Here is a 21,419-nt window from a genome sequence, read left to right as displayed (position 1 = left end):
CAGCGATAACGTGTGGTCTGACCTTTTTCACTCTCATTCTTAATCAGCAGCATCTGAAATGATGACTTTTCTACAGTTCTAAATGTATTTTATCTTTGTGCCAATTTGCACGAAAAGTGTTACTGCTATTGCTTTGAAGAGTTCTAAAATAATTTGGAAAGAATATTAGGTTAAATTTTAAAAAGGGAGGGTGTACACACATCTTGTAGCTGACCAAAATGTACAAAATAGTCATTTACTTTTTAATTTTTTGTATTATTATATTTATATACCGCCCTCCCCGGGGGCTCAGGGCGGTTTACATTGAACTTATGAACCATACATTTTCAAAATGATCCTGGCTTTAAACACCATCCTAATCCAACCAGGCCTCCGAAATATTCTCAGTGCCTTTAGCTGCATAAAACTTTAATGTGCTTACTTTGTTCATTTGTGTTTGGTTGCATTGTTTCCTTCTTTATGGTCTGGTTCCATAATTGATAACCAAGAAATTAGGTTTCATTAGGCAAATGAATCTTCCAGTCAAAGATGGACAGTGAATCAAGACATTTGAACTATCCAAGCATGTTTTGGCTTCAAGGTTGAGAACATTTTCCTAGGAATAAGCCCTATTGAATGAAATGGGCTTTATTTCCACATTGACCTGCATAGATCCATCTCTTAGGATCTGCCTGGCTTTTCTCCTTGTTTGAATGCAAGCTCATTCTGCATCTGTTCCCTTCCCTGCCCCCATCCCCACCTTTCACCCAAGTAATCTAATGGGCTAGATCCAAACCAAAACTGCTTAACTGCTTAACTCCTATTTCTCCTGTCTTCTCTTGTGATGGAAATTGTGCTCAATGTGGCAAAAATGTATCACAACAGGGGGGATGGGAATGGTGGCCTGGGATCACTGTGGGGGTAGTCCATAAACACCTAGTTTCTTTAACTGAAACATAGAATCATAGAAGGAGTTGGAAGGGGCCATCTAGTCCAACCCCCTGCTCAACGCAGGATCAGCCCAAAGCATCCTAAAGCATCCAAGAAAAGTGTGTATCCAACCTTTGCTTGAAGACTGCCAGTGAGGGGGAGCTCACCACCTCCTTAGGCAGCCTATTCCACTGCTGAACTACTCTGACTGTGAAAACTTTTTTCCTGATATCTAGCCTATATAGTACTTGAAGTTTAAACCCATTACTGCGTGTCCTCTCCTCTGCAGCCAACAGAAACAGCATCCTGCCCTCCTCCAAGTGACAACCTTTCAAATACTTAAAGAGGGCTATCATGTCCCCTCTCATGATAGTATTCTGGGCCAGATGATTTGCATCCAGGGGTACTAAAAGAACTTGCAGATGTAATATCTGAACCTCTGTTCATTATTTTTGACACTTCTTGGAGAATAGGTGAGGTGCCAGATGACTGGAGGCAGGCAAATGTTGCCCCCGTCTTCAAGAAAGGGAAAAGGAGGATCCGGGTAACTATTGACCCGTCAGCTTGACATCTGTAGCTGGCAAAATTTTGGAATATATCATTAAACAGTCAGTCTTTGAGCAGCTGGAACAGAGAGCTGTAATTTCTAAGACTCAGCAAGGGTTTTGTAAGAACAAGTCATGTCAGACCAACCTTATCTCTTTTTTTGAGAAAGTGACTACTTTGCTGGATCAGGGGAATGCTGTGAACATAGTTTATCAGGATTTCAGTAAAGCTTTTGATAAGGTTCCACATGATATTTTTGTTGGTAAAATGCGGTATGGATCCTAATTCTGTCAGGTGGATCAATAACTGGTTGATAGAACGTACCCAGAGGGTACTTGTTAATTGTTCAGCATACTCTTGGAGAAGAGTGACAAGTGGAGTACCCCAGGGATCTGTCCTGGGGCCTGTGTTGTTCAACAGATTTATAAATGATTTGGATGAGGGATTAGAGGGGATACTTATGAAAATTGCAGATGATACTAAACTGGGAGAGATAGCAAACACAACCGAAGACAGAATCAGAATTCAGGATGATCTTGATAGGCTCAACAACTGGTCTAAATTGAATAAAATGAAATTCAATAAGGACAAATGTAAAGTTCTGCATTTAGGTAGGAAAAACCATAGACACCAATATAGGATGGGGGAGACTTGTTTTGGCAGTAGTATGTGCTGCCATACATTGTAGACCATACATTGAACATGAGACAGCAGTATGACTCATTGGCTAAAAAGGCAAATGGTACTTTGGGCGGTATCAAATTGAGTATTGTGTCCAGATAATGGGACTTGGTTTGCTTAGCCTGCATAGATGACAACTGAGAGAGGATCTGATAACCATCTTCAAGTATTTAAAAGGATGGAGCAGAGCTGTTCTTTCTGGAGGGATGGACCAGAACCAATGGGATGAAATTAATTCAAAAGAGATTCCGTCTAAACATCTGGAAGAAGTTCCTGACAGTTAGAGCAGTTTCTCAGTGGAACAGTCTTCCTTGGAGGTGGTGGGTTCTCCATCTTTGGACATTTTTAAACAGAGGCTAGATAGGCATCTGACATAGAGGCTGATTCTGTGAAGGTTCAAGGGGGTGGCAGGTGACAGTGGATGAGTGATAGGGTTCTGAGTGTCTTGCAAAGTGCAGGAGGTTGGACTAGATGACCCAGGAGTGCCCTTCCAACTGATGATTCTGTTATTCAAAAATTGCGGTAATAAAAGGCACTTCCATTAGTAGAGCAGAACTTTATTTCCTGTCTCTCCCCCCTGGTGGATAGGGGATAATCAGAAATGGCCTGAAGGGCAAAATAGGAGTATCTGCTGGAGGAAGGGGGGATTGGTAGCAATTACACCTTCCCTTTGGAAAATTTAGTCTGGCTGCAAACCGTAGGGTTGCGGGTTTCCCCCTTCTCATTCCATTACTGTGACATAAAAGAAGAGGTGGATTTTGATGTGAGCCTTAATGGCATTGCATGTTTGTTGAGATATTTATATGCCACTTTTTTCCCCAGTGGGGGATACAAAGTGGTTCACAAGATTATTCTCTGGTATTTTACCCTCATAACAGCCATCCTGCGAGATAGGTTCTCATTCCCCTCCTCAGACTCTTCCCTTAACAGGCACAACCCAAATTTCCCCAAGCCAGAATTGGCAAACCTAGATGGGTTGCAGTGAGGGAAAATGACCAGTCCAACGTCAATCCAGTGAGTTTTCCATGGCAGAATAAAAATGTGAACTTCAGTCCCCTTGATCCCAAGTCCACTGCGCTGATCTGGCATCCTCCTAAAATGGTCCTCATGATGTCATTACTGGCCATGTTCTCTATATTAACAGAAATTATTCCTAGTAACAATGATTGTAAAGTTTCAGGGAACCGCCTGTGGTTCTTGTTGACATAAAGTACCTGCTGCGATACTTTGGGAGACCACTTTAGTCCCAAAACCAGAATAGCTTTAATAAATATTTTTTGTTTCCTTGGCCACCGTGTTATATGCTGAAACATATCCCCCTCCTTTCAGGAAGAAATGGGCATTGCGTGCGAGTTGCTGGAACCAGAATCGGACTTCCTCAAGTGCAGCGTGGGGTTTCCTTTCATGAGATCAAAGTCCAAGGTAATGAGTTTAGGACCTCCCAATAGTCTTGGGCGGGGAGGGGGGTTGTGGGGTGCAGATTGCTTTGCAAACAGTGTGGCTTGGCATCTTGACCGCAAAGATGCTGTGGTCAGCTTTCCAGACTGGGACAACTGCTCTTGGCCTTGGAGCCAAGTGAGATTTTATTTGAGCTGCCAGAAAATGTCTGTGCGATGCTCTGCGAGGGCTCTCTCTCCACTTGAGTCTTCAGCTGCCCTGCTGGGTTTTGCACATATTTTGCATCTTGTCCTGCCATGAGAAGTATGTAAAGTGCAGCTCATTCCAGCATCAAAAATAAATGCAGTTTCTTTCTTTCCAACCTGCACTTATTGTATTTGTTTAAATTATTAGAGAGGTTATGTCCTGTGATTCTGACAGGGCTGCTGAACATTTTTAAAAAAATACGGACGCTGTTTGCAGCCAGTAACTCGGTAGGGAAATCTTTCTTGACAGCTCTGAAGTTCCTCTCTTGTCCCAGTCCCTTTCTTGTTCCAGGCCCTTTCAACTCTAACAAGATGGGTATTGTAAAAACTATCATTTCCCCTTGTAGCCCATCAGTGGATCATTGTGCATGCCTGGAAGGCTCCTTTCCTACGTTTATATCCCTGGACTGGATATGAGAGGTTGTGTAAGAATATAAAAGAATTACGTTGTCTTGGATGCTGTCTAAATCCTACACATGGAAGTACAACCTCTGCTCCTTCTGAAGCAGTGCCAAATGCCCCCTGAAATGCTGCTCTTGGTACTCATTTTACCGACCTTGGAAGGATGGAAGGCTGAGTCAACCTTGAGCTGGCTGCTGGGATTGAACTCCCAGCCTCATGGGCAGAGCTTTCAGACTGCATGTCTGCTGCCTTAGCACTCTGCGCCAAAAGAGGCTCTTTATATAATGCAGTAGAGTCTACCTTTTATAGCGGCCAAGTGAACTGATCTCTGTTCCCGGGAGTTCTCAAGCCACCACCTAGATGTTGGCAAACCTGCCCAGGAGCAACATGAGGGGAGAAGTTGAAGGGCAGCTACAGGTGGAGGAGGAATTGTCTCTTTTACTACAGGTGCAAATGGTGTTGTCAGAATCCAACCCATTATTCATATCTTACACATTTTAAATCAGGAGCAAGTTCCTAATAATGTATATGTATGTTTTAGAACCAGGCAACCACATGAAGAAATTAAAAGTCTATATTTCAAATAAAGCTTATTCAAATAAAGCTTATTCTTCCTTGGTAATTCTGACTTTCTCATCCCCATAGTACGAGTTCAGTGTTATTCTTGACACCAGTCACTTGTCTGGAGAAGAAGAGGTACTTTCGTTCCTTGTCACCGCTCAGAGGTAAGATTGGTTTCTTTTTCAACTTGCAGATCTTTTTGGCCATGTGTCTTGCCAGGTGCTGCTTTCAGAGATGCTACAATTACACCAGTAGCCCTTGTACTTCTTCCTTTCACCCTTATTTGTCTCTTCCCTGTATCAAGATTTCAGGTATGAAGATCAGTTAGGGCCTCTGACATCTTTAGCCAACTGAGGAGATGCTGTACTTGGAGTTACCATCCCCATTTAGCTTCATTTTGTATAGAAAGAGTCCGTCAGTGAGATTTACTATCTGTTGGCAACAGGGTGTTCTTCAATTCTGAAGGATGGAGTATTCAGAATGAACCCACTTAGGCCCAAATTAAAGAAGGGACTAAACTTCTACCCTTCCAAGGTTACATGCAGGGGTTTAATTCTATTGAGCTTAAGTGTTGTTGGGAAATATTTACAGCGAATTATGCACTAAATACTCCTGCTGGTCAAGGCTCTGGTGCTGTTCTCTCTCTGAGTCAGGAGGACATCCTGATTGGGTGATTCCCACCACTCTCTCAGGGAGGCAGGGCTAAAATTCTTCCTCTTCCAGTCTCCTTGGTGGGTGTCACCCATTCATCTTTTCTTGCCTTGACAGGGAGACCAGCTAGATCAGTAGGCTTATTCTCTTCTGCTTATTTTTTCCCTAGTTTCTCTTTCCTTTCTGCCTTATACCTTCTATACTACTCCTACAGTCCTTTTTTTACACCTTATTAATTCAATGTCTTCAGAAGGAGTAAAGTGAAGTGTATAGACAAGTTTGCAGGGCCAAGAAGGCATCATGCGGGAAACAAATTACAGGGGCTATTATATTTGACTCAGATTCACCACATATATGTCACCTTCCACATTCCACCAGTTTTCTCTCCACCCCTTTTAAAACTTACATTCAGCTTCCCCGAGCAGTCTGTATCTGTTAACAAACACTCAGTCCTCATCAGGTTATTTTGAGAGACATTTTCATTTTAAAATAAATAATTACAAAGCAGTCTTTTTTTGTCTGTATATCTGAGAGTTACTCTGAGAATGCTAACACCCAAAACTTTGTATGGAGCTGCAACCTTTTGCTGTCCTGCTGGTAGGCCTTCATCAAATTGGTTGATTCTATTAAACATTAGAAGATGGTTTTCTCTCCCTCTGGCGCGCTCTCTCTCTCTCTCTCTCTCTCTCTCTCTCTCTCTGTCACATACACTTTCATCTATAGCCTTATAATACTTATAACACTAATCAGTGCAGCACTTAAAAGCAGACCTGGATTAAAACCAGTGCATTAAGATAACCTCCTTAAGTGAAAGAATGTTAATGATTGGTTGTATACTCCAACTTGGCATGTTAGCCAGTTGACTCTGTTTGTCTGGAAATAGCTAATTCTTTGAAATATAGCTGTGAGCTCTTTGGAAGACAGGTCATTTATGTTGTCTATATTATGGTTGGATGGCCCTCCTCTATGTAGATTCTTCTTTAGTCCAGAGGTAATCTCTGCACTATCCCAACTACTACATCAAGTAGCATCAGTTTGTGTCATTATAACCTAAGCACTCGGCACAAATAATTTCCTAACTCGGAAGAAAAAAGAAAGGTTTTGAGAAGAGAAAACCAATCAGTCATTCCTTCCCTCAAGAAAGCATCCAGTTCAGCTCTTTGCTCAGACCAGCAAGGCAAAGCACAGAGCATGATACCACAGGTGATTTATTGTACTCTGGACAGCCTTTGTATGCTGGGAAATTGTGTTAACAATAGCCTGCAAAAATGACATGGCGTGTGGGTTTAATCTTTCCCCATTCTTCAATGGCTTTGAAAGGAAAGCATGCAGACACTGTTCCATTAGAAAGCACCTCTCCGAATGTCCCAACAGTGTGCTCCTCAGTCTCTTGGAGTATGGGAAATAGTTCACACACACGGTGCGTGATATATAACCAAGCTGGCGAGGGACTACTTTCAGATGGTGGGACTAATTTGTCTTGTGCTATTTTTTCGTGCCAGGATTCAATAAATCCTCAGACTAGGATAGAGTTTCTCATTCCATCATTGCTTGCACTGCACTTAACTCGGATGTATTTTATTGTCCTGACCACAGGATCATTATTTACAGGCCCATCAGCTTAATAATCTGTAGAAATCAAGCCAGAAAGCAGGTGACTTCTTTTGACGGTAGATGGTTCACCCCCTGGCATTTTACAGTGTCACGTATGAGGTTTGGGAGAGCTTCTTGCTATCCCTATGTTGACTTCAGGGGCCTCATGAATCAGCTGAGCTGAATGTTGTTTCTCTGTGTCAGAGGACACCCGAAAGCTTGCTTGGGGAGATGGCCAACTCTCCATTTGACTATACATCCCTCCTAATGAGTATATAGGGATTTGATAAAGAGAGTGATGAAAGCTATAATGTGCAGAGCACGCTTTCCATGATTATATGCCTTCACAAAGCCAACCCCATCTGTGATTTGACACAGGAAATAACTAGACACTCATGGGAATGGGAATCGCTCGGCTTCCTAAACTTTGGCTCTTAGTCCCACCGCTTCTCAAGGACAGGATCCCATTTTCGCTTTTTGGTGCTCTTGAATGTGATGGTGCATAATGAAAGGCTGTAATTTGGCATCTCCCAGAGTGACAGTGGCATCAAATATAATGATTCCTGATTCCTTGCTTAAAAAAACAAACAAAAACCTCACCAGACACATTGTGCACAACAGCTGGAGATGAGAGAAAAGCCACTAGCAGTTGTTCTGTGAATTTTTGGGTGGAGGCATAGTAACCCTTCAGAAATAACAGGTGTGTGGAACAAGATCTCGCTGCCTTCATTACTGCCAATAAATACCATAAACGAGCTTTCAGCATTCTGATGTTGAGCCCATGCTCTAGGAGTTATCCTTGCCACATTTTCAAAGGCAGAAAATGGGCCATTGCCAAGTTTGCGTAGATATCTGTACTCCATTTGTCCCCCCAGCAGGTACCCAAAGCAGATTACAGTGTCATCCCCCCCTCCTCCAGTTTAGTGTCACAGCAACAAGCATGATAGGTTGGTTAGGCTGTGAGAGTGTAACTGGTCCATGGTTATCCAGCAAGCAGAGGGGGAATGGAATCTGGGTCTCCTAGAGCCTAGTCAGGCACTGCTGTAGCGCCAGTCTCCTGTTTAGATACCTGGTTTCCCCTAGAATTGCTTCCGAATAGGTCTCCTATGCTGCTTTCCACAGAAACTTCTTACTATATTGTAGTTGTTTACGTGCCACTCAGGATGGAATGGCCTCACCCATTCTGGTACTGTTTGGTGCTGTGCTTTTACAGCGTCTATATAAAAACAGGGGCCAAGGAAGAATGGCTGCCATCTGCTGTAGGGAACTGGAGGAGTGTCAGGAAACAGGCATGGAATCCACCCCCCGCTCCAATCCCCAGCACAGAAGGAGGGGATGGTTTATGGTTGGATTTAGGCACCTGACTGGTGTATATCTCTTCCAGAGTTCACCGAGATGTCAAATCCTCCATCAGTAGAGATGCAGAATTAGCGATGCTTAAGAAATAATATGTAGAAATTCAGAGTGACCTTTGAATGCTGAACGAGTGTGACCCCTCAAATAGAGCACTGGCATGTCCCACCGTGGTTCCAATGTAATTGACAATGGCCATTTAATATGCTGCTAGGCCGTTCTTTAGGAGCATGACCTTGTGGCCCTCTGGTGAATGGAGATGTACCTGAAGCACCATAGCCTTGATTATGCAATGGCTGGGGCAGAGTTGGACGCTGGGCAGGGAGGCTGCAGCTTCATTCTAGTGCGATCCAGGGAAGGCTGCCAGATGGGGGAACCACATGGGAACATATGCAGCTTCACTGAGTAGTTCAGAAGCCAGGAAAGTAGAACCAGGGAAGGTTATCTGCAGGCTGCGATCTGCAACCAACAGCAAATTTCCAAAGACTGAGTTTAGTATCCAGTTGCTCTGCTAATTCTCATCCCTTGTGCTGTGCGGTGGAAATAAATTTCAAAGTATAGTTTCTGCCCAATGCACCCTTCATGTTTGTCAGAAGAAGGAACCTCCAAGATCACTGCTGTCCCAGCAGAGGAACGATAATTTCAGAAATTGTCCATGGCAAAAATGTTGAAGCTAAAGTCAAGAAATTGCTGACACAGCTATTTATATCACAACCTTGATTCTCTTGTTTGACCCAGTGGGAACCTAGAGCACGCTCTTCATGACAACACTCTTGTTCTGTCTGTTCCCTTGAAACATGAAGTAGATTCATCCATCACTGGGTAAGTGGCAGTTCTTCAAATGAGGAAGTGTGTGCATACAACATTGTAAAGTTTATTTTTTCTATTTTTATTATTCTGTTTGTACGCTGCCCTTCCCCACAGGGCTCGGGGCGACTCACAACAGCTATAGATCATGCATAAAATTGATACAACCCTATAAACCAGTGGTTCTCAAGCTTCCTAATGCCGTGAACCTTTAATACAGTTCCTCATGTTGTGTTGACCCCCAACCATAAAATTATACAAGGGTTCTTTCACAGAAATTAAACCGAAACTGACCAATGACGTGAAGATCTATTGTTCATGATTGTATATAGATTATTTTTTTTCTGGGGTTTCTCAGTTCAGTTCTGCCTCTTGTCCCACGATGCCGATCTTGCTCTTTTCGGCTGCTGCAGACAAACGCTTTATCTTGATCTACCCCGCAAGGCTGTTGTGTGGATGGTGCCCCCCCCGGCCAAGCTGCTTGCCCTGCCAAGACCCCTGTGAAAGGGTCATTTGACCCCCAAAGGGGTATTGACACCCAGGTTGAGAACCACCGCTATAAATTGTAAAATCACCAACATTAAAATAAAGTCTTATAATTTCAGATTTTAAGAATCTAGTCTAATAGAGAAATACATTCTTGGTTTACGCCATCACTGTTACAATTACTGTAAATTATTGGTTTTTATTGTTATTTTATGGTTTTAGGGGACAGAGTTATGTAAGCCGCCTCGAGCCTTCGGAGGGAGGCGGGGTATAAATATAAATATAATAATAATAATAATTAATTTTTTCCCCCTTGCCCTACTTGATTAAGTTGTCAATTTGTGAAAACAGGCGTTTATGAGAGGATAGGGTGTTTCAACCTTTCTTTATCTTCCCTGTACATTAGGCATCAATTATAGCACTGTGATAGACATTTTTTTTAGGACATTATTTCTGAGGTCAAGTGAAATGTTTTGGTTTGGATCTGCTGGGCCAAAGGTTAGGGTCAAATATCCCGGGATAGTACAGGTCACAATGAGGTCTAGGGTGCTTTTCTATTTTCAGGACAAAATTGCTGGAAAAGCAATAGATAGGTTTAAACTACCATCAGAAGGGCTGTTTCTGTAACATGGGAGCAAAGCTAAGGTTACTGTTGCTACCCTGTGTGTGATCTCCTTTCTTTCCTTCAGAGTGGTCTCTCCTAGTTCCTTTGTCTATGGGGAGTCTGTGGAGGCATCTCAGTTTATTCAGCTGGAGGACTTTGAGTGTCATTTTCAACCCCTGAACTTCACTCTTCAGGTAAAAAACATTCTTCACAACAATCTATTATGGATTTTTGTTATCTTTAAGGATGTCTGGCTGAAGTATGTGTTCTAATCTGTTATTGTACAAAGCGTGATTCGCTCCATCATTCTTTGCAGGACAAGGCTAAACTGCTCTAGCCATTGGTTACAAAGGAGGAGGGAGGAATTGATTGTGAGATCATCCCTTCTGGCTAACATATGGCATATTGTACTGTTGTGTGCTCTGGATTATTGACCCGTTCAGAAAGAGTAGAGTTTCTACATAGGGTTGGATCGTACTACCATCACTTCTAGTGCAAGAAGGGAAAGCGGTCAGTTTTGAATCCCACAGAGGCTGTACAAAGGATTGTGGAACCAAAAGCTGTGGAATTATGGGGGAAGCACCGAGAAAGAGAATTGGGCGTCATCTTCTCTCCCTTTAACACTTTCTCCCTTTAACACTCAGGGAAAAACTGGTAGGCTCCAACCCATATAATTGCAGGATCACCCAAAGGCACAAATGTTGGGTAGCATCCAAAGACATAATTTGGTGCACTGAATGGGATTTTCACTTTTTCCCTCCATTTCTGCTTCCATTATACCATGCCACATTGGAATATCTCTACTGAATCAAAAGCAGTTAGCCAGTTTGAATAGAGGGAAGAAACTATTCAGGAAGCAGAAATGCAGGCCCTCTTGGGCACATGGAACTAGCTGTATAATACCTTGGATCATGGCCAGGCAGTACACCAAAATGTTCTAACTGATGTTAACTTAATGCACTGGTTCTCAACCTTCTTAATGCCGCGGCCCTTTAATACAGTTCCTCATGTTGTGGTGACCCCCAACCATAAAATTATGCAAGCGTTCTTTCACAGAAATTAAACCGATGGTGTGAAGATCCATTGTTTTTTCCCAGGGTTTCTCAGTTCAGTTCTGCCTCTTGTCCCACCATGCTGACTTCGCTCTTTTCTGCTGCTTCAGATAGATGAATGCTCTATTTTGATCTACCCTGCAAGGCTGTTGTGTGTCCCCCAAGCCAAGCTGCTTACCCTGCTGCAAGGTCACTTGACCCCCAAAGGGGTCCCGACCCCCAGGTTGAGAACCACTGACTTAATGAACGCCATTTAAAAAACACACACAAGTGGGGTAGTTCTTCCATGTCCCGTATCCTACGATGTAAGAAATTATGCAAACTAACAGGGAAAGTTTTCCTACCTTACACATGTCCCCATCCAACACGCAATGCCTTGTACAGCTGGGTAAATTTGGTCTGTCGCAACAAATATCGAATTAACACAATCCCTAGGGGACTGGGAATGTTGCAAATTTGCCAGATCCATGTAGGACAAGGAATGAGCAGTGTTTGGTCACTGAAATTAGTTTAAGGACAGTGAAAAGTTACAGAATCTTCTTCAAGATGGTGGCAGGTCATGTACTCATGCAGGGGGGCAGCCTTCTGTAAAAGACTGGGCACGCTTATTTTTTTCCATCATACTGCTTGGCAGTGTTTTGGACTTTTTTTTACAAAAACGTAGATACTGTGAAAAAGTTGTACACCTTTACTCAGCAGAAAAGGAAAGCAGTTCTATTCGCTGCAGAATTTGAATGAATTCATTTAAAAATTATGTTTGCTATGTAAGAACGTGGAATGTGCCAAAAGCTTAGAGGCCGTTAATTGAAAAAGTCCTTCGCATTTGCTTCATTGTGGAAAATGTGATGTGTCATCCACATACCCCTCCCTCATTAACTCTCATTCCTCAACACAACAGAGTTACCAGCTCATTTGTTTTCTAATTTGTCACATCATTCCAGCAGTGGTAGCTAATTGCAGCCGGCTTCTTCTCCCCCTCCCTCCTTGTGAGCGCCTCTGGGACTTTTGCAAGGTCTTGGCCTTCCTTTATCATTCATGCATTCCTCCACGTAGAAACAATGCCTAGAGAATGAAGCAGAGAGCTCTGGCTTTATTCCTAGCAGCCCCATGTATACACTACCACACTATCAAAGACTAAATTCTAAATGTAGATGGCAACGTCTAATTCAACTTGTTTATTTTTCAGCATGTAAATTTATAGGCGTGGGTATGCGTCTGTGCACATGCAATACATGCACTAATAAGGAAACACACCACTGAAAATTTTCGGCAGTCTTTGGAAGAGAGCGAATGACTGGAAACTAGACAACTTATTTCATTAAGTGACTCTGATACTTTACAGCTCTTGCTTTGGAGCTTTTCTTGACTGCTGTACATATTTCATATGTGTTAAGAACTGGTGTGTTTTAAAGCCAGACCACTGAAGAAGGCCCTCTCAGGGCCGAAACGCTTCAGTCTTTTGGTTCATATAGTGCAGAACATACTGGTTTGCCATAGCCTATGGGCTGGATATATATTTTTAATTCCTATAGTTGTTTTTACAAATTGTGCACAATAAAGGTAATATAATTTTAACAACAATACAGACATTCAACTTTTGTAGGTCCTATCTAATCGGAGCAGTACCTGGAATCAATTTGGAAACGGCAAATTCCAGTGCACTAGTAATCTTGAAAATTTGCCTTTGAGTATTAGGAGATTGAGGGGTAATTGAATTTGTTCCCCGATGAAGGAAACGGCATCCTGCACAAGCTCCGTTATGCTCTTTTTTATTCTCATTATACGTGCCCTAGGTTTGGATCCTGCACACCAGCGGTGGGAGGGAAGACAGATTCCTGACTAGCTATTTTTCCATGCATGTTCCGCTTTCCTGCAGCCAAAAAGGGCTGCTGGTGGGAGGGAAATGCTGGGAAAATTAGGAATCCTTACACAGACCTCACGAGATACCTGAGCTGGTCCTAGCCCACTGGGCATAGCTGTAGTTGTTGAAAACAAGTTGCCTGATTGAATGATCCAATAGAATCCTTGCTCAAAATAAAACAGCTGATATAAGGCAAATGTACCACCATGAATGTTATGGAGAAGGGACCTGTTCAGTTTTTTTTGTGCTGAAAAAACACCCCTCAGTTTATATGCAGGTGAGAATCCCACTTACCTGCACGACGGCTGGCAAAGGGTCTGCCTAAGCAGGGAGAGGTAGCAACAACGCTTGCCGCTGTGCCCCATTTGCTTGTCCAGGTCCTTCCCTCCGTGTTCCCGCCACCAAGCCACTCCACCTCCCAACCTGCATTGCTGTGCACAGCGGCCCACTCAGGGAGGGTGGGAGGGAGCACAAGGCTGAGTGGTGGGCCGGCGCCAAAGGGGTTAGGCTGCTGCGGGGACCACCACTTGGTTCAGCTGGGCTTACCTCCCCTCCCCTCCGTGCTGTTGTGTTCGGAGCCTGGGCTTTCTGTGCCAGTAGGAAGATAGCAGCGGACTGAGTGAGTGGGGAGCCCTGCTCCAGCAGCTGGGGGGTTCTGATGGCAGCAGTAGGCACCGGAGGTGGGAGAGCGCTGCCTGGGGGCTGGCTGCTTGGGCACGAGGGAGCAGGGAGAGCCAGTGGAAAGGGCCCGGCATGTGCATCTGGAGTGCAGATTGCTGGCACAGAGGGTGGCGTCGGCGTCTGGAGCACCCACCGCTCAAAGCACATTGCGTCCGGGCTTTCCTCTCCCGATGGCAGTTGGATGCGAGTGAGGGGGGTGGGGGCCTGTAAGGGGGGTGGGGGCGGGAAGCCAGCCTAGAGAGGCAGCTGGGTTCTGGTCAGGGTGGGGGAGCGGGTACTGGGCTTGGGTGCCCTTGGTACGGTGCTGCAGTCCCTGCTCTCTCTCTCATGCTGTCCCTCAATAGCTGCCTGAGGAGCAGGGTCAGATTCACAGCAAGAGGTGGGAGCCGATTGCTGGCTCCCCCCCCCCCCGCAAGGCAGGTCCCTATTGTTTCCCTGCACAAGTGCGTTTGTTTGTGGGCTGTGGGAATGCTAGCCCGTTTCTCTGTTATGGGACGAGGAGAGTTTAGTACACGACTTTGTGCTTGTACAGCACCTACAGGTGTGTGTCTCAGTTAGCTTTTCTCCTTTCCTGGGACAGGGCTGAGAGGGAGAGAGAGGCGGGCACTGTGGCACTTCATAAGATGAACCCACTGCTCTCAGCAGCTGCTCCTTTTTCTTTTAGTATGACTGATTCTTGGAAAGTCTGTAGTGATTTTTGTACTAAACATCAATCCTTGAAGCTTGTACCTGCTGACCGGTGTCCGCTTCTTTTGAAGGTCTACAACGCTGGTCCAAGCACTCTCCCTGGATCCTTTGTCGACATTTTCTTTCCAAATAGTTTCTCTGCTACGGGAGCGGAAATGTTCCATATTCAACAGATGACGGTAAGCGATCCTGCAAAGATTTTTTCCCCCCAGTATAGTCTCTGGCAGTTGGAAGATGGGCAGCAACAGGAGAATGTGCTCCATGGAGCAGGAAATTTGCGCCTTATTATAGTGATAGCAGCAGAACTTGGCTTGAATTTTATGTCCAAGCAGGGGCGCCTTGAGTAGATAGTCAAGCACCTCATGATGAACGTAATACTGTCTTAATTTTGCTCCACAGTGTTTCTTTGAGAGAGCGTTGGCCCTATTCCTTTCCTGTGATAGTTCAGCTATTCTTAATGCATTTACCCCAGCTGCTATTCATCAGTGCTGTTGTTTGTAGATATCCTATAAGGTAATTTCCCCCCAAGAGAGGTGTTTAAAAAAAAAAAACATTTAGATAATCAGTGGTTGATAAATGAGAAAGCTGTTTGCCTGGGCTTATATTGGCCTAAGTAGTATTCCTAGAGTGCTCAAATAACAAAAAAAAAGCCTATGCAGATCATTTTACCACACATTTTAGCCCAGTTCTGTGCATCTGATTATATCAACATTTCCCTTATCGCTTGCCAAGAAGGACTAAGGTATTCCTTTCTGGAAAGGTATTGTATCTGTGAACTCATAGAAGATTAGCAAAAAAAATGATGAAGGCGTGTAAGATACCATGTACCTGATGGAAGCCATGCATATGTGAATTAGCTGCAAAGAGATCTGTTTCTTGGCCCTTGCCCCAAATTGCCTTTTTCCTTCCACGTTGCCTTTTTGTTTCATGTCTTACTAGACTGTGATTGTGGGGGACCTTTGGTTTGCAGAGAGCCTCAGTGCTAAATTCTTCCATAAGCCTGGTGACCTCACCTAGTGATTCTCTATTGGTCATAGCTGTTGGTGTCCAAACATCTGCAGGCTTCACCGAGTGATATGTTCCCATTTCCCATTCATGCTGCAGCTCACAGAGCATCCTGAAATTTCATTTTCAGTGGGTCAGTAGACTCTTGGGAATAGGGATGCCCATCGGAAGATGGGACCTGATGATCCCTTGAAATTACAGCTCATCTCCAGATGACAGAAATCAGTCCCCCCCCCCCCCGAAAAATAGATGCTTTGGAGGGTAGGCTCTATTCTGTATATCACTGAGCTCCCAGCCCTCCCTGTTCTATGCTGTTTTTATTGATTTGCTTTAGTATTGATCATTTATGTTGTGATTTTACAGTATTTTATTTGTGAATTGCCTTGAGCAGGTTTCTAGAGAGTCTGCACAAAATTTCCCTAAATAGATTTAAAAAAAAAACCTTCTGGGGAACATTGCATTAAACAACATGATGCCATTTTTTTTATTTAGCATATATTTATTCCATTTTTCTCCCTAATGGTGATTCCAAAGCAGTTTACAAAACATACACTTTGAACAAATTTTTGTAATAGTTTTTTTTAAAGACATTCTGGGTTGATGTCCACCAGGTTGATCCACAAGTTATAATTCATGGGTAAACAGCCAGGGTCTAAGAGCCCTTAAGCTCTTGGCCTTTGGCTGGTGCCCCTGTTCAAACTCAGACTAAGAGTACCTGCATCTGGAGAGAGGCAAAATGCTTGGCTTAGATGTTTCAACCTGGCAGTCATCTTCCCTTGATCCTGTGTAGGCATGTGGGGTTTGTTATGGATAGTCCAAAAAGTACCTGAATCAATGTTGATTCTGACACTTTTTGGACAAATCCGGTCCAAATCACATTTCCTCTTAAGTTAAACTGTCCAAATCAGCCTTAGTTGAATTGTTGAACCATGATACAGATGCAATTCAGCCATACGGTGATCGGGCAGTTTAAAGAGTCTATTCCATGGTCTGGGAGTGGGGGTAGAAGTAGAGGCACCCAATTTGCAGAATAGCTGTAGGACCCTCTCCTCAAAAGAATCCCCAAGTTTCAAAAAGATTGCCCCACATAGAGCAAATCACAGAAATCTATTCTTTAGGTGACTGTTGAAATGGATCACTGTGGCCAGGTGTACAGAGGACAGGTAGGGTGCTAGTAGCCAAGCCTGGCAAAGATGAGAAAATGCCTGACCAGCTACCCTCTTGACCTGCGCTTCCATGGTTAGTGAGGCATCAATGGTTACTCCCAAATTCCTGGCCTGGGGCGCAGTTCTAAGTTACGTCCCTGCCAGGGTGAATAATCGCGCTTCCTGATCCACCCCTCTACTTCCCAGCCACAGGACCTCTGTCTTGGAGGGGTTGAGTTTCAGATGACTCTGTTCAAGCCACCCAGCCATGGCCTCCAAACATCTGGCAAATGGTTCTGGGGAAGAGCCTGGGTGGCCATCCATGAGGAGATAGAGCTGGGAATTGGGCCCTATTATGGTGCCAAATTGATTTGGATTTGCGTGAAGCAAAGGGTGCCTTGAGTGCTTCAGATTTGGGTCTAATCTATTTGGGTTGAATCTGAAATGGTCCAGATTTTTTTTTTTGCACATGCCTAATCCTGGACCCTGAAGAAAGAAGACAAGAGGAAAATAGATGCTTTCGAATTATGGTGTTGGAGACGAAGGCTGCGAATACCATGGACAGCCAAAGTTACCAACATGATAGTTTTAGAGAGGAACAAACCAACTATGTCATTAGAAGGCAAGATATTACGGCTGAAGCTCACTTACTTTGGACACATCATGCAATCAAACTTGCTAGAAAAATCATTAATGCTCGGCATGGTCAACGGCAAAAGGAAACATGGTCGCCAAAGGATCCGCTGGCTCGACACAATCAAAACCAATACAGGGATGACCATGAACCAACTAAAAGAAGCAGTCAGAGACCGAAACGTATGGTGAAAACTTTCCTATATAATCTCATAACATGTCCAGTGGATGGAACAGAACAAACGTCTTCCTGGCCATCACTCTTTTCTGTTGTTTTAATTGTTGGACACGACTGAACGGATAACATCATTACGTCAATCCTGTGAAAGAAACTCAGAATAGGATCCCTTGGCTGGGGCAAGACTCTTGATGAGATGTGAACAATTCAAGCTGCTCACAATATGTTAGGTCTATATCAGAGGGATGCCAGCTCTGGGACATGAAATTCCAGGAGATTTGAGGGGTTGAGGTTTGAGGAGGGGCCTGACCAGGGTGTAATGCCATAAAGCCCACCCCACAAAGCAGTCATTTTCTCCAGGGGATCTGGAGAGTAGTTGTAATTCCAAAAGATCTCCAGGATCCACTGGGAGGTTGGCAAGCCTACGATAAGGAAATGGCATAATAAGGAAATGGCTGAGACACATTCATTTTAGGATCATTTTAGGATCATTTTAGGATCATTTTAGAAGAAAGAAGAAGAAAGGAGTCTTGGGGAATAAGATTCTGCTTCAGTGTGTACTTTTTGTGAACTCACAAAGCCAAATGCAATCAATGAGCGATGGGAACGCTAGTCCCACTCCTTCCTTTGCCATTAATTCAGCGGCTCAGGAATAAATAGATAAGCGCATATACACACCTCTCACAACTTCACTGGTGGCATTGTTAATGTTTGGGAATGTCATTCCCTCCTTTTATTCAAGTCGAGTCAAGTCTTTATTATTACGGTACTAGACCAGTAGTCAAATTACAAGGTACATAAAAACATCTGGCATTAACAAGATAAAAGAATCATTGATAACTAAAATATTATAAAGATAAAAACATTCCAGCTATAAGAATCATTCTGGTTTTAAAACTCACAAGCATTATCTCAAGCAATTGAGACTATCGCTACCTAAGTTGCTCCAAATCCACCCAGGTCTTCCTTGTTTTGATAGCTCTCGAAGCAAATCTGGCCACAACAGAAGCTATTTCTGTGCTTTTGTCTGACAACATGTCTGTGATTTTTTATTCAAAGATGCACTTTCTGAAAACAAATATCAGGGCGATCTTGGGAAAAAATGGGTCAAAAGTCACTGCCTTAAATGTTATTTTAAGGGCTGTCTTCTAAAAATTCCCATGTTTTTAGAATTGACGAAAGAGGAGGTGGATTATGTCTGGGTCATAGGCTAGAAGACGAAATGAGTTCCCATCATCTAAGACTCAAGACCGAGTGTACTTCTCTGAACTGGCTCAACCTTTTGCTCCACAGCAGCTGGAAATCTTTGTTCCTGCTCATTAGCAGCTCTGAGAAATTCATGTAAACAACGGAATCTTTAATTGGTGCTTGGTGATATAGCACAGGGCTCTGGGATGGCCGTCGTGCCATAGACAGAACTTTCTAGATCAGAGGTAGTCAAACTGCGGCCCTCCAGATGTCCATGGACTACAATTCCCTTGAGGCCCTGCCAGCGAACGCTGGCAGGGGCTCATGGGAATTGTAGTCCATGGGCATCTGGAGGGCTGCAGTTTGACTACCCCTGTTCTAGATGATGGTGCTTTTCACACAGCAATTTGTGTAGTTGCAGTTCAGATGTCTTCCTTCAAAGGAGGATTTCATTTATGGAGAAAATACATTTTTTTGCAGCATTCAAATGGTTCTGTCATTCTCCTATTGTTCATCCTCCTGATAGGGAGTGTGCAGTTAAATGAATTGCATTGAGTATGGGGTTGCCAGATCCATCGATGCTTCTGGTAGGCAATGGGGGTGAGGAAGCTTTTTGGAGAAACACAAGATGTTGATATTATCTGGAAGTGATGTTGGCACATTGGAGGTATTTGGGAAGGGGGCAGTGCTCTGGCATTTGACCAAAACTCCATGGTAGACTTTCACATATGATCTACATGGGGAGGTCTCCCCGCCCAGTTGTGCCCCACACAGTTGTTGTGTGCTTGTGTCCAAATATTCTAAGCACATAGATGGAGATGAACAAATGTCCCTGCTCTTTTCAGGAAGGAAACACCCATGTGGATATGATATTCAGGATCAAAGCATGGATACAGTTTATCAGGGTGTCAAAGCTGGAGTGGACCCATAATACAGATTTTCAGAATCAGAAGACTGCTATTGATATACAGTGTATTTATATAACTTTAGGAATAAAATAGATTTGTTTTTTTCATTTCTCAGAAGATAGTACAAGATAGTACTCAGTTCAAATAAATCATGCTTGGGTCCTGGCATAGCATCAAAGAAGTGGTGTGCATCATGATCTGTGAAGTCACTAGCACTACTCAATACCCATTTTTACTCTTTCTTTGTGAATCCATCCGGATTATCTGGATATGAGATTTTTGTAGGCACCTCACTCATCAATGGACAACTGCTATGAAGACTCTTTCCCAAATTCATTCAATTATTTATTATTTATATCATGAGCACCTATCTAAACTAGAACATCTCTGTGTTGGATCTTGCTCAAGAACAATCACTAATCAACTTTTTAAGATTTCACCTGACCACCTGCTGTTCTCATGCTCAGAGAAATGGGACAACCCTGTTCGGAGGACTGTGGGAGGTACCACTTTCACATCCTTTGCATGGAACAATCTGGGACTTTAATATATATATTTCCTTTTACTTTTTTTTTGTCTTCAGGAAGAGTCAGTGTTGTCACAAGAACTGAATGGCAAAACATGGTTCAGTTGTGTGTTAAGTAGGACAGCTGAATGATTTCCAACCTCGCTGTTGAGGGGATTTTTCTCTGCAGCATTGCCAAGTTGGTCGCTTCCCAGGAGCTACGTTACTAAACAGAACTCTCAGGCTAGAGTGACGTGAATGTTAAGAACTGGAGAGACATGAGGAACAGTGTCTGGATCGGCAAATATTCATTGTCATTTGTTTTGTGAGTTGGACTGAAAACATGAAGCTGCCTCTTTCAAGCCAACACTGGCCCAAAAGTACTGGAGTTGTGTCATTTTGGCACATGGTACCTGGTTGTATCTCTCTGAGGCAAACCCTTTAAAGGAAAGGCAAACATTTATCTCTCTCTGAATACTTGAGTTTGTATTTGCTGGGGCTGTGGATGTGAAGGCAAAGCTAGGAATTGTGGGATTATTTAACGCCCAGTCTAGGAAGCAGAGTTACAAAAAGAGGCCCACTTGAGCCAAATGTGCTTCTAATCCAAAATGAAACGAGCTCAGTTCAGAAGCTTCAAGGAACTAAGGCACGTTTCAAAAGAACCCAGAGAGATTCCAAGTAGTAACTGTCATTAGTTAGCATTGAAATGCATTGAAATGTACTGCTTGTACACAGAGATCATTCTGCCTGAGGCTTTGACATCAGCAACAGTGCTTCCATGTGGATGTTTGGTGCACATTTTCTTACCTCAGCCTCCCTTTTTAGCCCTCCACCCACAAGAGGGCTTTTCAAGTTCTCTTTAAAATCCAATCTATAGAAATAAGGTCCTCTGCTTTATTTATTATTATTATATTTTTTTTTTCATTTTTAAGGTATATCTATAGCCCTTTTGGCTGTAGGGTTCTAGAAAGAATTGTGCAGCCAGTTCATTTCCCCTTATAACTCCACAACCAAAAGGGTTACATACTTTTTACATAAAATGAAAACCAGGAATGAGTACAATAACATATAATGATATAGTTATTATTTTCAAAAAGCCTGCCATTTGTGTGGGTGGAGGAATTGAGGGGGGTGGGAGTGCACTTTCTTATTCACATGGCCTTCCAAGGTACCTTGACTTAAATCTTTTTTGTAACAAACCATATTTGGGGGGAAATCACAGCATAGTGTAGGGAAACATGAAACAAGATGACTAAAGAAGAGCATCATCTACAGGTAGACGCTCTCCAAAACAGTACTATAGTTAGGAAGCCAAAGCAAAGCAAAATGTCACTGCGGAA

At 43.3% G+C, this 21,419-nt stretch overlaps 1 protein-coding gene across 1 annotated transcript in view; it reads left to right on the top strand.

The window, feature by feature from the left end:
- Positions 1–21,419, top strand: part of ITGA9 (integrin subunit alpha 9) — a 237,380-nt gene that overhangs the window by 168,441 nt on the left and 47,520 nt on the right. The window contains exons 19-23 of the mRNA XM_077302684.1: positions 3,466–3,558; positions 4,827–4,906; positions 9,078–9,161; positions 10,322–10,430; positions 14,589–14,696. Of these exons, the coding sequence (XP_077158799.1) occupies positions 3,466–3,558; positions 4,827–4,906; positions 9,078–9,161; positions 10,322–10,430; positions 14,589–14,696 (474 nt within the window). The remainder of the gene's footprint in view (positions 1–3,465; positions 3,559–4,826; positions 4,907–9,077; positions 9,162–10,321; positions 10,431–14,588; positions 14,697–21,419) is intronic.

Source organism: Paroedura picta, chromosome 11 (assembly GCF_049243985.1).
Source record: "Paroedura picta isolate Pp20150507F chromosome 11, Ppicta_v3.0, whole genome shotgun sequence".
Taxonomy (NCBI): domain Eukaryota; kingdom Metazoa; phylum Chordata; class Lepidosauria; order Squamata; family Gekkonidae; genus Paroedura; species Paroedura picta.
This window is presented reverse-complemented; position numbering and strand designations above follow the sequence as displayed.